At 48.3% G+C, this 15,513-nt stretch overlaps 3 protein-coding genes across 3 annotated transcripts in view; all 3 read left to right on the top strand.

The window, feature by feature from the left end:
• Nucleotides 1-11,074, top strand: PPA1 (inorganic pyrophosphatase 1). The gene is made up of 11 exons (XM_030487699.1): nucleotides 1-155; nucleotides 314-378; nucleotides 2,858-2,911; nucleotides 3,367-3,486; nucleotides 5,438-5,524; nucleotides 5,831-5,957; nucleotides 6,472-6,599; nucleotides 8,131-8,216; nucleotides 8,455-8,524; nucleotides 9,659-9,698; nucleotides 10,749-11,074. The coding sequence occupies exons 1-11, from the start codon at nucleotides 92-94 to the stop codon at nucleotides 10,778-10,780; spliced, it is 873 nt and encodes a 290-aa protein (XP_030343559.1). The 5' UTR covers nucleotides 1-91; the 3' UTR covers nucleotides 10,781-11,074.
• The window catches only part of TYSND1 (trypsin domain containing 1), a 25,291-nt gene continuing 13,558 nt past the window's right edge, over nucleotides 3,781-15,513 (top strand). The window contains exon 1 of the mRNA XM_030487678.1: nucleotides 3,781-3,793. The gene's annotated coding sequence lies outside the window, so the exon portion shown is untranslated. The remainder of the gene's footprint in view (nucleotides 3,794-15,513) is intronic.
• The window catches only part of SAR1A (secretion associated Ras related GTPase 1A), a 5,896-nt gene continuing 1,758 nt past the window's right edge, over nucleotides 11,376-15,513 (top strand). The window contains exons 1-6 of the mRNA XM_030487700.1: nucleotides 11,376-11,481; nucleotides 11,876-11,950; nucleotides 13,184-13,303; nucleotides 13,862-13,927; nucleotides 14,562-14,665; nucleotides 15,293-15,424. Coding sequence (XP_030343560.1) covers nucleotides 11,893-11,950; nucleotides 13,184-13,303; nucleotides 13,862-13,927; nucleotides 14,562-14,665; nucleotides 15,293-15,424 — 480 coding nt within the window. The 5' untranslated portion in view covers nucleotides 11,376-11,481; nucleotides 11,876-11,892. The remainder of the gene's footprint in view (nucleotides 11,482-11,875; nucleotides 11,951-13,183; nucleotides 13,304-13,861; nucleotides 13,928-14,561; nucleotides 14,666-15,292; nucleotides 15,425-15,513) is intronic.

Genomic DNA, 15,513 nt, shown 5'->3' on the forward strand with positions numbered 1-15,513 from the left:
ACCCTTGCCGCATGCGCGCTGCCACCCCATGGCGGCCGAGGGGGCGCGGCGCGGCTGCGCAGCGCGGTGAGCGGCGGGCTCCGCGGCAAGCATGGCCGGGTACAGCGTGGAGGAGCGCGCCGCGCCTCACAGCCTGGAGTACCGGCTCTTCTTCAGTGAGTCCCCGCCGCCCGCCTTGTCCTCCCGCTCTGAGGGTTGGGGGGGGCGGGCTGAGGTGCTCTGGAGGCTTGTGGTGCGCCCCCTCCGCAATGTGAAGTGTGTCCCCCCCCCCCGCCCCGGGGCGCGCCTGACTCGCCTCCCTTTTGCCTTACAGAGGATGCCGCCGGGTGTTACATCTCCCCCTTCCACGATATCCCCATCTACGCGGATGCCGGCAAGGTAAGGGGAGGGGGGCCGGCGCAAGGAGCACTCGGTGGCTGGTGTGGCCTCGTTGGCCTGGGGGCAGTGGCAAGAGCGACCGCTGGAGCTCTGGGTGTGAGCGTTGTTGTATTGGTGCTCCTCAGGGATAGTGGTCCTGCGAGCCTGGAACACCCGAGAGGAGCTCCAAGTGCCTTACACTGCTGCTTGGCAAGAGCACCTAACAGAAGCATCATCAGATCTCGCAGAGATTGGGTGCCCCTTTACCTCTCTTTCAGGTAGAGCTACGTAGGAGAAGAGAGCAGATGATCTCATTCTCATGTTTGGGTGTGAGATACAAGTGGTTGTCTTGAATTTGCCCATGCGGCCACGTGAAAGTGTTTTGGGTTAAAAGAATCAGTTTTCTGTTTAGCTAAATATCTACATTCACTCCTATGGATGATATTTCAGGTTCGGGTTTTGACTGCAGTAAAGACACTTTAGAATCAGCTGCTCATTAGAAGGCAAGGATGTTAAATTCTTGCTGGAGCAGCTCCTGGGAACCTCTTGCCTCGCAAAAAGTGCAGGTAGGGACCCTGCCACATGCAGTGTTGCAGGGCTTTTACATCCTTCCGTCAGCTGGTGGTTAGTCAAATCAGGCTCTTCTGAATCACTGCCTAAAGTGCCCCAGCTCTAGGAAACCAAAACAGCTGTGTTTCAGTTTTCACTGACTGCTTTGTCAGTGGGAACTAGGGCTCTCTGACTGCTGTTCCTTACCTTTGCAGCTCGTTTCTCCTTTTAACGCATACTAAAAAGCTGTGCAGTTTGAGAAACTGAACTGTTGTAATGTTCACGGTGTAATTTGGCAGGTAGAGAGTGGTTATGGGAAAGGAAAAGAGTAGGCAGAACTGAGAAATGAACCTCTAAAATGTAGCTGATTGAGCTTTGAGGTGCAGGTGTTGTCAGAATATGCTTTGGGAAGTCTGACGTGGCTTCTGCCTGCTCAGAAGGGAAAAGACAGGTTGTAATCAAGGACAGTGGTGAAGCAGTTTTGGTGGCCGACTGGGAAAGTGGTTTTCAAAAGCACGTATCTGAAAGGTAACTCAGACAAGGAAAACCCGGGTAACACTACACTCTGCAGACACAGAACAGGGGAAGAAAGAGCAGGGGAGTGAGCATAGGGGTGAGGAGGGCTTCCATGGTAATGTTTAACAAACAAAACTGGACTACTGGGGTTCACTTCAGCTGCTTAGTGTTGCTTGCCAGCATCTCAGTGCCAAGTCATTAAGAGAAGCAAGAATCACTGAAGGTCAGTCCCTGAAGTTACACAATAGTGCTGATCACATTAGACGTCTTTCTGTTGCTGAAGTGACTCTCTGCAGAGATTTTACTTGTTAATTAGTAGGTTCATTGCCAGCTATGGTAGGGAGCCCAGGTTGGAGCAAAAGGTTGCCTTACCCTGTCTGGGCTCCTTGATCTTTATCCTTAGACTTTTAAGACACTGAGAGGATTGCAGGGTGGTTTTTTTCAGTCTAGGGTGGGGATGTGCTGACCTTATCTGTACCTGTGTGTCTTGGCATTGCAAAGGAATGACCTTGGGCTACTCACTGGGTCTCTTAGACGAAGGCAGGTTTGTCAGATCAGTTGTGGGAAAGCTGCAAGCCTAAGAGAGATGCACCCCCAAGTTATCTTTCCTTGCCTGCAAAGCCATAAGCACCCTGCCTAGCCAGTTACAATTGCCTCATTCGTTTCCTAGAGCTACTTAAAAATAGTATATACCTTTTCACATATAGATTGCAAATGAACAGTGACCCCCTGCAATTAAGGAAGGTAATAAACTAGTGTTAGGAAAAGGTGTGGGCAGAGTCAATGGTGTAACAGCGCTTGTTGCACAACAGCAGTCTAATTATGGCACGATACAGGTTTGAGGGACTTTGCAAGACTAATGATAGTGCTGAACGTGGGGATTAGAAACCTTGTTGATGCTAGAGAGCAAGGTTTGACCTTTTTGTTAAAAGCCATAATCTCTTCAAACAGCAAATGTTAAGGTTCAAGCATGGGAAAGCTTGTTTTCTTGAAGAGAAGGCTGACATTGAACTCTTGAAAGTCCTCTCAGCCCAGCTGGAGTCAACAGGAGATGTTTTCAAGTATCACCTGTAAACTAGATATTGCAAGATGTGGTTCCGTGTTTCTCCTCTACATCTTTATCCTTGCACCATGCTGCTAACAAGGTCTGCTTTTATAGGAGTGTCAATTTGGAGTGGGGAGCTCATGCATCTTTCCCTGCTTCAAGACAGACTAGAACATTTGGGAGTAATGTTCTCAGTTGATGAGAATAGTGTGTAAGTACCCACATTATTAAATAGGTGGCTTACTCCTACCCACTGTATCACAACTGGCACTGGGGGGGGGAAGCTATGGTTTTCATGTGAGCTGTCTCTTATGCTTACTTATATGTGTACCTAGTTTAAAGTGTGGTCTTGAGATTCCTTCCCATTCACTGATATTTTGCTTTCTTCAGAATGTGTTCAACATGGTTGTGGAAGTACCTCGATGGACAAATGCTAAAATGGAGGTAATTATATTACAGTTCCTAGCTTAAGTGCTTGAGCTGACTAGTCTATTAATCTTTGGCTTTGCTGATTGTCTCCTTCTTACATCCACCTCGTAAATCTGAGTGGTTTCTAACTTCTTGTGTAAATACTTGCTTGATGCTAGAGGTTTAATATGGAGTCTGAGACTTGCAGAAGTTACAGTAACTTAGTAGTCTTATGTGACTTCTGATTAAAGCAGCATCTTATGACTCTCAACCCCATGGGCTTCTGATGTTTGTAAGTCTGCTGAAAACTATATCCCAGGAGATGGCAATGCAACAGGAAATGGAGTTATTCAATATCTGCTGTGGGCTTCAGAGTCAGCTCCCGGTCACTTGGCTTGTCAGATAGCAGCCAGTTTCATTAAAAAAAATATAAATAAAATCTTGGTTTTTCGTAGAGCATAGTGGAGAGATTTATGTAACTTTTCTTTCAGATTGCAACAAAGGATCCTTTAAACCCAATTAAGCAAGATGTGAAGAAAGGAAAACTGCGCTATGTAGCTAACGTGTTTCCCCATAAAGGTTACATCTGGAATTATGGTGCTATTCCACAGGTACTATGATTTGTCTCGGTGGCTCATCCTTTCTGCTTGGGAGGAGGGAGGATGACTGTGTGTGTCTCTAACTACCACTACATTACTGAGCAAAAGGTCGGCTGAGAGTCTGATCTGGAGCACAGCATTTGTAGCTGAATGTATAATCTTGCTAATGAAGAGAACCTGTTAAGAAAGCAGGGGTACTTCTAAGTAGAAATCTCAGGAGTCAGGTTTGTAGCTCATGCTGTAAACAAGCTATTTGAGGATGAGCAGCTGTTGCTAGTGAGATACCTGCTGTCCCGCTCCTCTCCTTGGCCACCCAGCAGTTTGGTTGGACAGTTGCTGGCAGGTCCGTGTCTTTGGATGAAGGAAGGTGTCACTACACAAGGAACTGAGCATCTGGCAGTGCAATGCCCTCGGTTCTTGCCTGGTGAAGCATAAAGAGCTAAAGTTTTAAACTAACAGTACAGAATCTCAGTGTACAGCCCTTAAGCTTAATCTTTACAGAAGATTCTTCTTGCAGTGTATTAGCTGGTTGTTTTAGGCTTTGGATGTGGGCCACGAAGATCTGAATAGGTCTGAAGACTGTATCTTTCCCATTTCTGCTCCTCTTATTGTTCAGGGTCTAAAACACACAGCTAGACTAATGTATTGACCTGTTGGATGGTAGTACATGCCCTCTTCTCAGTGTTGGATCTGAGTGGCAGAAAGGCACTCGAAAGCCCAGAGACTGTGCACAAACGTGCTTTCTCTGAAACAGCTGGTCAGGTGGGACTGACAGATGGTGACACCTGGATGTATGTTCTTAACTGGCTGATGACTGTTGGGTAAAGAGGAGCTTTGAGCAAGGCTGTTTGCCTCTGATGTTCTCCAAGGTTTGAGTTTCCTTTAGAGAAATAAGTTGTCAGTAACAGTTCACAGGGAAACACACCGAATTTTGTAGCTCTAGTCTTGATAGCAGTGCATGTCAAGTGTTTTCTCCAAGTGGGTTAAGATGGTGTTTCAAAGTCGAATTGTTTTCTACTCAGATGGATTCTGGAGCCAGTTTCTTTGTACAGAATTACAGCTTTTGAGGCCTTCACTCAGCCATGTGTTAGTGCTTCAAAGTTGTGTATGCATCAAGGGCAAGGGACTGAAGAGTACTTCAGCACCAGCCAGGTTTCAGTACATCTTCCTAAATGTTCTGGATGCATCACAAGGTCTTGACTACTGTAGTTGTGTCCTGGCATGCAGAAATTTGGAAAGAGCATTGCTGCTTTTTTTATCTGAACAGCCTTAGTGGTAGATGCTCCTTACAGTGCAAGCAGGCACAGTGTCCTTTTGCCCCTGATCAGAAGCGTGTTTTAAGCAGCTATTACTTTTGGAGGCATAGCTCAAATGCCTTCTGGAGCCCTCTCTTTCAGCTTACACTCACCGCTTTAGGTGAGATGCACTAGGACACTGGGTAGCCCAGGGTATGGGACTCTGCATTCTTGTCACTGCTCTAGTGTAACAACGTGTCTTTAATTATTTAATTAAAAGGAAACAATCCACCCGGTCTGTCTTCCATCTGTGTTGGACTGCTATCTGGAGTTCAGGAAACTTCTGTTAAGACATGAATAGGGAGAGGAATAGGCAGGCAGCCAAAATCAATGAATGTTCTTTATAGATGTGAACTTTACCTTTATGTAGCTGTGCAATGGAGGAGGAAGTCTGGAAAGTTGTTGAAAAATGGTTTGTCAGTAGGAGGGAGCAGTTTACCTTGGCAAGATAAGACCTTTTAATTTGGATTCAAACTGCGTTTGCAGGCTCAAGTGAAATAGCAGCCCAGCCACTAGACCTGAAAGCATGTGTGAAGTGGGCCATCACCTGTATTTTCGAGGCAATTGCAGGCCTGAAATAAACTTGCTTTTTGTTTCCTCTTGAAACCTGAGAGTTCTTATTCGTGTAGGGGTTCTTTGGTTTGTTTGTTTGGTTCTTTTTTTTTCAGACTTGGGAAGATCCAGGTCACAAAGATGAAAATACTGGCTGCTGTGGAGATAACGATCCAATTGATGTGTGTGAAATTGGAAGCAAGGTAATGCATTCTAAAGGGTAACTGTCTTTTGAAACATGTCATTAATGTCTCTGAAGTCAATTATCCAGAGACATTATTTAGTTCCTACCTCCTCTACCTTAAGAATGTGATGTTTCCCTTCACTGCCTCTGGAGACTGTTGAGGTCTTACAGCGCAAGCCTCGTGAGCCAAGGATTATGAACTGCTGATAAGTGATACCTGATTTCCTGGTAGCCAGTGCTTGCTGAACTCTCATAGCTTGCACAGTCTCCTGTTGTGCATTCCTTGGATGCATCGCTGCAGACAATAAGGTCTTTGTCCTTGCAGGTCTGCTCTCGAGGAGAAGTCATCAAGGTGAAGGTGCTGGGCACTCTGGCACTGATTGATGAGGGAGAGACAGACTGGAAGATAATTGCTATCAACGTTGAAGACCCTGAAGCAGGCAGCTATAATGGTAAGTAACAGGAGGGAGGAGCAGGCTTAGTACTTCTCTTTCTCTGTTGAGATCCTGCAGGAAACTTTCACATCAGGACGTGGGCTTGCTCCTTCTATGCCATGGTATTAATTGGCTGTGATACTGGAAGGACAGCAGAACAGGATGTTGACAGTCCTATATCAAAACATTTTACTGTTTATCCCAAATTGTCTGCCTTCTGCACATCCTGGCATCTTGGAGAGTGGTTGTATAGCCTGTCCTCTGAGTGGAAGGAAAGGGATTGTCCAGTAAATCTCTAATCAAAGCTGTTTAAATGAGTCCGTGCTCCTGGGAGCAGTCAGGATATACTGTGAATATGAAGCACTAACTTTCTTATGCAGATACCTACTTTGTGTCTTTACTGTAACCTGTCTGAAAGGTTGCTAAGGCTACTTAAGGAGGGGCTGAATGAGGGGCAGCTCAGAAGAGTCGGCAAGTAGCTAAGTAACTGCTGTCACTAGACCTGGCTAACAAACCTTTTCTCTCTGGCTAGATATCAGTGATGTCAGAAGGATGAAACCTGGGTACTTAGAAGCTACAGTGGACTGGTTCAGAAGATACAAAGTACCTGATGGAAAGCCAGAAAACCAGTTTGCTTTTAATGGCGAATTTAAAGACAAGGTAGCATTGCCTTTCTTAGTTACTGTGAGCGTGCAAAGGCATGCTGTCCACAAACTGAGCTCAAGGTGCCTGGGGACACGAATGAGTAGTTGCTGAGAGAACGGGTTTCTATGAGGCTACTAATAGTTGACTTAATTCTTCCTGCTGTTTTTCCAGCCTGCCGTTCAGCTTGTTTCCAACCTAGTGCTTGCAGGAATACTAGGAGAAAAAGCATAGGGTTATCAAGCTGCTGCTGTTGGATATTATTAGTTTTTCTTCTAGTTGACGTTCATGTGGGATCACTTAAAGGCTGGGAGCCTTTCTGTCAGAACCAGGATGGAAAACACCAGGTTTATTTGCTCCTGCTTTGGAGCAAGGGTGCTTGGCATCACCCTTTGCTTCCCTTGCTCACTGGCTTTGTTCCACTGCAGCCTGGTGCAAGTTGAAGTTAATTCAGAAGTTAAAATGTGTCTTTCTTCAGGCATAAAGTGTTCCCTCATGCCCTTTGAGTAAGGCTCTGCTGGGGCAGCACTGTACCTCTGCCTCTTCTCTGGGTTGGGTCAGATAACTTACGGCTCCTGAATGGGTGAAATCCTGCTTCTGCACCCTCCCTCCTGCCAGTCCTGCTGTGCCATGAGTGTGTTAGTGAGGTGACTCAGCTCCCAGAGCTCCAGAGTTGGTGCAGAGAAGGGGAGGGCCTGCAAAGCCCCATGTGGGAAGGAAAGGGTAAGGAGGGCTGAAATGGAAGTCATGTGGGAGTGGGCCTTTCCCCTTAGGCTCTAGCACAGCAGTAGCTTGGGTGGGCTGGGACATCTCACTGCCTCTCTGGATGGGTGGAACCAGAATCAAGACGAAGGCGGAAAATAGGGACAAATAACCTTGCACGTTTATGCAGTGTTTTACTTGGCTCTGTGTGGTATCAAACCAGGATATTTATCACTGGTGTTGGCACAAACAAAGGATTGTGTGTGCTTCGTTCTCCAGCTGACAGGTTAATGCTTGTGCATATAGCACATTTTCTTCTAAGAAAAAAAGCTGTGATATGCTTGGAAGCAGATTCGTTATGAAATAGTTGCAGAGCTAGATTAGGTGCATGTCTCTTCCTGTTGGTCTGCACAGCAGTTGAATGATTTACCTGGAGTGGAAGAAAGCTCGCAGGTATGCTGGGATCAGCTAGCTGCTGGAGACACTAAGAGGGAGGACAGCAGAGTGGAGATGCTTTAATAATATAGCACTGGCCTGAGACTAGAATATCTCTGTTCGGTTTCTTTTGGCCTTAAGCTCACTAGGTGATCTCGGCACATCCTCCCATCTTGAAAGTAAAACAATTCGTGTTGTAAATCCCTGTTGTTTCAGCTGTTGTGTGCTGGGAGGTTGCTGTTGTTCCTGAATGGTGCAGTAATGGAAGAGGTCTAAGAGCCCCTTCTAGAGTCATAAACTATCTAAAATCAACCTATAAATACTGGCCCATTATTCCATGTAACTGATAGTCTGGAGAAGGTGGTTTAGTGCTTACCCGTAACATGATGTTTGGTCACATCTTCACCTTTAGGATTTTGCTGTGAACGTCATTAAAAGTACTCATGAACACTGGAAAGCTTTAATAGCAAAGAAAACGGACGGAGGAGAGATCAACTGGTAGGTTAATGCTTGTGGTACTGTGCACATTCCTTTCCCCTAAACAAATAACCCCAAAGCTGCCTTTCCTGAATGGTGCTATGCTTTCTGTTAGCTGCTGGCTCTCTCTGCAGACCTCCCCCTTCAACTTGGCATCTATAACATTCTTATGTCTTATGATTCTTAATATTCCATAATTTAATACTCTTGGGGGAGAGACTTGGCTTTCACATTCTCACAAGTGACCTATCTCTTCTAGCACAAACCTGACGGTGTCAAACAGCCCCTTCTGCTGTAGTCAAGAGTGTGCAAAAGCTACTGTGGATGCCGTAAGTACAAATTTGAGTATCCTAACCCCAGTGTTAGTATTGGGCAAAACAATACTATTTCTGTGGTTATCTGTCCCCTCTATGTGAATAGTGCATTGTATGCTCAGAACAGCACCTGTTTCCGATTGAATGGGATGGATGTGGAGCAAGCCAGACTTTCCTCCAGAGGCTTCTCTTTGCCCTTAAGTCATCTGGGAGATGGAATCCAAACCAGAGTTTGCGTGAAGGGCTAAACTTCAGCTTGGCTGTCAGCTGTTCAGAGAGGGTTTAAATATTTGGCCTTCCAAGAGCTTCAGAGAACAGGTCATCATTTGACAAAAAGAAGACTTATTCCTGAGAGCCTTGCAGCCAGGGGCCTTGCATCCTTTGCAATGAAAAGCTTAAAGTTCCCTAAAAAAAGCTAAAGTGTAGAACTCCTGTCCAGTTTCAGGGCTTAACTGCATCTCCCTAGACTTGTGATGTGCTGCTGGTAACTTGAAAGGGGTTAGCGGAATGGAACAGAAGAATCAAAATGCAAATGTTGCCTCAGTGTAAGGAAATGTGACTGGAAGCCAGAGTCTCTCCATAGCCTTGGTGAGACTTTTGAAACGATTGCTTTGGTTAGAAAAGTGCTTGTATTCTCTGGCAGTATCCAAATTACTTTTAAGTTGTTGAAAGTGCAGCCCTCATGGAGGATGTGTCACAAGCCAGGGCCCATTGCCTCTCTTTGGTTGCTAAGTATCAGGTGAAAGCTCTTCAGAGAAGTTTTCTGAGTCTCCTGTACTTCTGTTCCACCATCACACTGTAGGTTCAAAAAAGGCAGGCTGCCTGCAGCTGTATTGATGCTGGAGCGGTAAGTGCTTGTAGTGAAAAGCAGATGGCACTGCAGCCTGTGCTTAAAGCAGAGCACCTCTGGCATGTAGGACATCTATGGAATAAGGAGGCTGTGGAGATGACAGGACTCACGCTGCATGTGAGCTAATTTGTTCCCTCACAGCTGACCAGAGCTGGCTGCCACAGACTGGCTTATGCTGCTTAGGTCTTAACTGGTGCTCATTAAAGACTTGTGAAGTTCTAAATGATGTCTAGTGAGCTTTGGGTGTAAGGTCAGCCTCTGTGAGCAGTTGCTGTCTGCTAATGCACTTCTTGTTTCAGGCACCACCATGTAAAGCTGCCAACCCAATCCCACCCGAAGGTAAGTCTCAAAACCCACATTTACATTCCAGTACTGAGTGGAGACTTCCTCAAAGGAACTATCAGTAGGAAAATGAGGGTCTTAGGGGATGGCTGGGCCTGGCTCTAGCACCAGGGGAAACAAAGGGCCTTCTTGGACCTAACGTGTCAGTAATGCAGTTTAATTCCTGAATAACATCTGTTGTTGTTGCCTTACTCCCTTGTTTGGGTACACAAGGTAGGTAAATGAGTGATAAGAGACCTGAGGTGCAGTAGTTTGCTTCAGAAGAGGTTATCTTGTCCTGAAAGAGCCCTGCAGAGGACTGAAGTGCAGTGATAGCAGGAGACCAATTTTGTTAGTTCTGCAAAACGGGTTTCATCAGTATCCTCGGTGCAGGCGAGCCGAGGAAGGGAAGTACTCCCTACCCACACAGAGCAGAGGCAGAAACTGGATGCACATTCAGTACTTCAGTTGCAGAGTTACACAACTCTGTAAGAAAGCAGTGGCTGTGGGATGAATCCTCACTCAGCTGTCATCTTTTCCTTCCGTGCGAGGTTGCGGTGGGTTCCTTGCATGGGAAATCTGGATGTTTCTGTAGCAGGGACAAGACCCAAGGGCAAGCTAATGCTGGTGTTGAGAATCCGCAGTTGTGTGGCAGAACGAGGAGCTAGGCTGTCATTTCCAGTCTTTCCGTGGGCAATAAACTTGTTAAGAAATTGATGTCTTCTGTGGAGACAAGGGAGTTGGAGGCAAAATGACTTTGCCTCTCCAAGCCAGCTGAGCCAGAGGGAAGCCAAGCTAGCTCTGGCTTGCTGTCTGTGCTCGCCTGAGCTGAATCATACCTGGGTGCTCCCAATGGCAGCCTGAGTGAGGGTGGCTTCTTCAGGAAAACAAACCCATGTAGGCAGGGTCACGCAAGAACCTGTTTGCTGTGTGGTGGAGTTGTTGACTGGAGCACTGGAGGCCCTGCACTGGAGGTGACATGCAGCGCTGTGTGACTACTTAAAAAGTGGGTAGCTAATGGGGGAGTAACCCTCTGATGGTTTGTTTTGGTTTTTCTGCCCCTTACAGTTGACAAGTGGTTCTACTACCAGAAAAACTAAGGCCTGAGACAGCTCTGTCCTTCCCACTAAGGAGTCACCACATGCAGGAATAGGCCAGAAACAGCTTCAGTGTCAACACCGAGGAGACATTGCCTGTATCTTTGCTGATTAGAATTCTATATCTAGCAGTGATGTGTCTGCTGCACTGAGGTCTTGTGGAGGCTAGAAGACATAATTTATAAAACCACAACGCCCTGCTTGCGCATGGTTGTGTGCTCTACTTCATAAACCCTGACAGAAGATCACTCACCTGGTACGTGTATGGATGCTAGAAATAAAAACTACTGAAACAGCGCTGTGGGGCTCCCTCTCCTTTCCCTCCATGTAACAAAGCCTCGGGTCTGTTATCGCGGGTGTTGTTTTGGAGGGGATTACGGGAGGATTTACCGGCTGAGCTGGTACCGTGTCCCTGGCGCGGACCCACCCGTCCCTGCAGGGGGTGCGGGACCGCCGGGGGCCGGTCTCGAACCGGCGCTCTCATGGACTCGTCGTTACCGCTCGGGGGCGGCCTCGGACCCGCGGCCTCCTGGCGCGGCCGCGCGCCGGCGTGGCGTCAGACGCACGGCCGACGTCGGGAGCCAGCGCGGCGAAGCCGCCGGGCCGGAAGTGGGCGGGGGGCGCGGTGTGACGTATTTCCGGCGGGGAGCTGGCGGCTGCCGAGGAGGGGAGTCGTTGGCGCGGCGGCGCGGGAGCAGCCGGGGGTGAGCGGCGGCGGCGGGGCCTGGGGGGGCCGCGCGGGGCGGCGGGGGCCGAGCCGGGCGCGGGGCGGCGGCGGGGAATGACACGCAGGCAGGGCGGGGGTGGGGCGGGGGCTAGGCCGCGCCGCCCGCCCTTGAGGCCGCCGCCAGGGCCGGTTCCCCCTGCCTCCCCCCCCCCCCGCGGCGGTGCCTGCGGCCGCCCCCAGCCCAGGGTAGGGGGGGCCGCGCAGCTCGGGTAGCTCGCCCGGGGGGTGTCAGTCACCGCTGCGCCCGCCGGGCCGCGCTCGGGTTCGGGAGCCAGCGAGGGGAGCGGGACCTGCTCCCGGGCGGCAGCATCCCGGGGCGGGGGGCGCGCCGCCGGCTTCCGGCGCTTGTAACGCTGGTTTTGTCCCCGCAGGAGATTAATCTTCAGCGATGTCTTTCATTTTCGAATGGATCTACAACGGCTTCAGCAGCGTGCTGCAGTTTCTAGGTAATGCCACGTTACAGGAGTTAAAAGGCTCAGCTGGGGCTGTGGCAGCTGCTCTTAGGTCAGTTTGGTTTCTGCCAGTTGCCAAAATCACTTAAGAGCTGGTGATTAAAGCAGGTTTCTTTTGCAGTACAATAGCTCTGGCTAGCATGAAGTCTGATGAGCAAGCTGCAAATCAATAAAAGGTATTTTACACTCGGGGGAGAAACTTTCAGAATATTCGGAGGCATTGGCCTCCCACTCGCTCCTTCTCTTGCTGTTTACAAATGCGAGAGCAGCTGGGCTGATGCCAAGGCCCTGTGTAGCCCAGGGCCCTGCCCCGGGCAGACATGCTGCCTAGCCAGGGAGGGAACCCCGTCTTCCTCCTCCTGGTATCCGAGTTCACCAGCTCCACCAGAGCTTGCCCTTATTTGTTACTGCTGCAGCTCTCTGGCTTGCTTCTCCTCAAATGATCACTTCCTGCACGAAGCTGCCAGTGCTGTGACATGCCCTGGGGAGCTGCTGGCGCTGAATAATGCGGGTGATCCAGGTTGAAGGCTCTTTGGGAAGGTGCTGGCCAAAATATTGCCCAACCCAGGGTGACCTGCACAGCTGGCTGCTGCACCCTGCCACGAGCAGTCCTTTCCTTGGCTGTGGGTGATGGAGAAGCTCCTCCTGCCAGAGCTGTGAATTCCAGCGGAGGTCCTTGCCAAAGGATAGAGTGCTGTCTGTCCAGAGCGCCTCACAGGGGTAGTGAGGGATGAGAGAAAGTCCTGCTGGATACGCCGGGGAACTTTGCTGTGGCAGATACATACCTGGAAGTGGACAAAAAAAAAAGTAGTTTGTCTAAAGAGAATGACTTGTTGTTCCACACTTTACAATATTTCTTCAACAACTTGCTGCTGTCTTCTACGAGTTTACTTAATTTTCACATTTAAGTACCCCTTTGGGGCAACATATTCATCCATAACCGTTGCACATAAGTAGTGCTTTGCTGCATATTCTTCTGTTAGGGGGTATCTGAGGAAAGAATACATTACTCACAGAAATGCGAGCTCAGAAAACATCTGTTATTGTAGATATGATCATGCGCTTCCCTGGTAAAAGCCACTTCAAGCTATATGGGATTTTTTTCGCTGCTGTTCTGTGCCCGTGCTGGAAGTCCTATATGTGCACAGGAGGCAGCGTAGGCCTGGGAGAGGGGTTCGTATGCAGAAAGAATCAAGCTGGAGTGTTTCTTGCTTGTTTTCCTTCCAGGTTTGTACAAGAAGTCTGGAAAACTGGTGTTCCTAGGCTTGGATAATGCAGGCAAAACCACTCTGCTGCACATGCTCAAAGACGACAGGCTGGGTCAGCATGTCCCAACACTACATCCCAGTAAGTCTGGCAGCGATGGAGCCCTGCCTGCCTTGTCGTGCAGGTTTTCCTCTTTAACGATGGGGATGCGGCGTTGCAAGGTGCCTCAGCGATAGCTCTGCACTGGGGAGACACGCTTCAAGAGTCTTAAACATGCATCTCAGGTTGCAGTTGCATGTTGGTTGCCTGAGCTGAAGTGGATTTGCATTTTCCTCTCAAGTATAAAACGAGGAGAATTGAGTATAAAACGCCTGAGAATTGGCGAGGCTCAGCTATTATGACATGCCTCTCTTGGGGAGGGAGTGGGTTTCTAAGGAAAAGTGTAACAAAGTATAATAATTGCAGATTAGTAAGCGTGTGCATAAGTAGGGAAGTGGGAGAAATTATCTTCTCCCGCTCATGACTTTGTGAAATGATTCCATTAGAGTGGCTGAATTCTGTGTGGGAAATTCAGGGAGTTCCTGAATTCTACAGGATATCTCATACGGGGAGGGTGTGTGATGTTAACACAAGTCCCCAGGAAACCCTGTGACAGCTTTGTTATTTTCCTGAAACACAGCCTGTATTTGTACTTTTCAGCATCAGAGGAGCTGACGATTGCTGGAATGACTTTTACAACTTTTGATCTGGGTGGACATGAACAAGGTAAAAGTGAAGTTACTGGGTGGGAGGCACCAAATGAGCTCAGCCCCCTGATGTACACTGTGTTCCCCAGCCACCTTAAGAAACATCTACCAAAAAGCGATACTGAAAGGTGTACAACAACCTAATTATTTGTTGCCTGAAATTATTTGTGGAGCAGTATATGGAAATAACCTCCCAGCTCTAGGATACCAGTTGTCTCAGTGGTTCAGTAGTTCTTAATTCTGGCACTTTGGGAAAAAATGCTGCCAGTTCATGACTGAAGTATTTTTAGCCATGGAAGACTTGAATTTCATAGGCTTATTCTTTTGAATAATTGCTGCTTTTTTATTTTTAGACTTTCTAGAAGTTCTAAGCAAAGTTTTTCTGCCCTTTTTTTTTTTAATACATAGAAATATTGGAAGACAGACACCCTAAAGGCTGAAAAGGCAGCCTTGGCTGCTGCTTGCTTACAAAAGCAGAGTGTAACTGGCTCTCTGAACTGCCTGGCCTGCAGCCTCAGCCAGATCCTTCCCCAGGAGGACTTCTGTTGTCTTGAGGGAATCACAACAGAGAGGGTGGCTCTTTTTTGGGTGTAGTTTTCCCATTGGCTTCAGGTAGCGTTCTCACGGGGCAGTGTTTGTCACTTCTGTTCCAGCTCGCCGGGTCTGGAAGAACTACCTGCCAGCCATCAATGGGATTGTCTTCCTGGTGGACTGTGCAGATCACTCACGTCTTATGGAATCCAAAGTTGAACTTAATGTAAGTATACCTTCCCCCCCCCCCCCCCCCCCCCCGACCTCTGAATAGCTAAATTATAAGTAACATTCTTTTTTGGGTTGGAGCTTGTGCACAGCACAGTTTGAGAGTCTTGTGCTTTGGATTTGCACTTCTAGTGCAGCTTTTACACTAGCCATGGGCCGTGCAAAGTGTGAGCTTGTAGGAATTTGCACATGACTTTATGCAGAGACGAGAACAGTCTGGATTTATAAGGACACTCTCATAGAGCTGGAGAAGCTGGGACGCCCTTACTGTGGGTCAACCTCAAGGCCAGGTTGCATGGGGCTTGGAGCAACCTGCTCTAGGGGAAGGTGTCCCTGCCTGTGGCAGGGGGGGTGGAACTAGATGAGCTGTAAGGTCCCTTCCAACCCAAACCGTTCTGTGATGACTGTAGGCTCTTGAGCAGCCTTCGAAGAAGTTTTGAAACAGCCTGTGGGTTTAGATAGGACCTGCTTCTGAGAAACCTTTCCAGAGACACTCCCCGCTGCAGGAGTACTGTAGCACCAAAAAGTATCCCTTGCTGGTCACAGAGCTTAAACAAAAATATTCTCTTCAAATAATGAATGTTTTGTCTGCCTGTGCTTAATTCTCCTCCCACCTTGCACACAGGCGCTAATGACAGATGAAACAATATCCAACGTGCCAATCCTTATCTTGGGTAACAAAATCGACAGACCGGAGGCCATCAGTGAGGAGAAGCTGCGGGAGATCTTCGGGCTCTACGGACAGACCACGGGAAAGGTAGGGAGCGATCCCAATACTGGGTTGTCCGCAAGCAAGGGAGGGCTTGTGTGTTAACTTGCAGAATGGGGCTCAGCCCAGAAACTAAT

This window comes from Strigops habroptila, chromosome 5 (genome assembly GCF_004027225.2).
Source record: "Strigops habroptila isolate Jane chromosome 5, bStrHab1.2.pri, whole genome shotgun sequence".
Classification (NCBI taxonomy): domain Eukaryota; kingdom Metazoa; phylum Chordata; class Aves; order Psittaciformes; family Psittacidae; genus Strigops; species Strigops habroptila.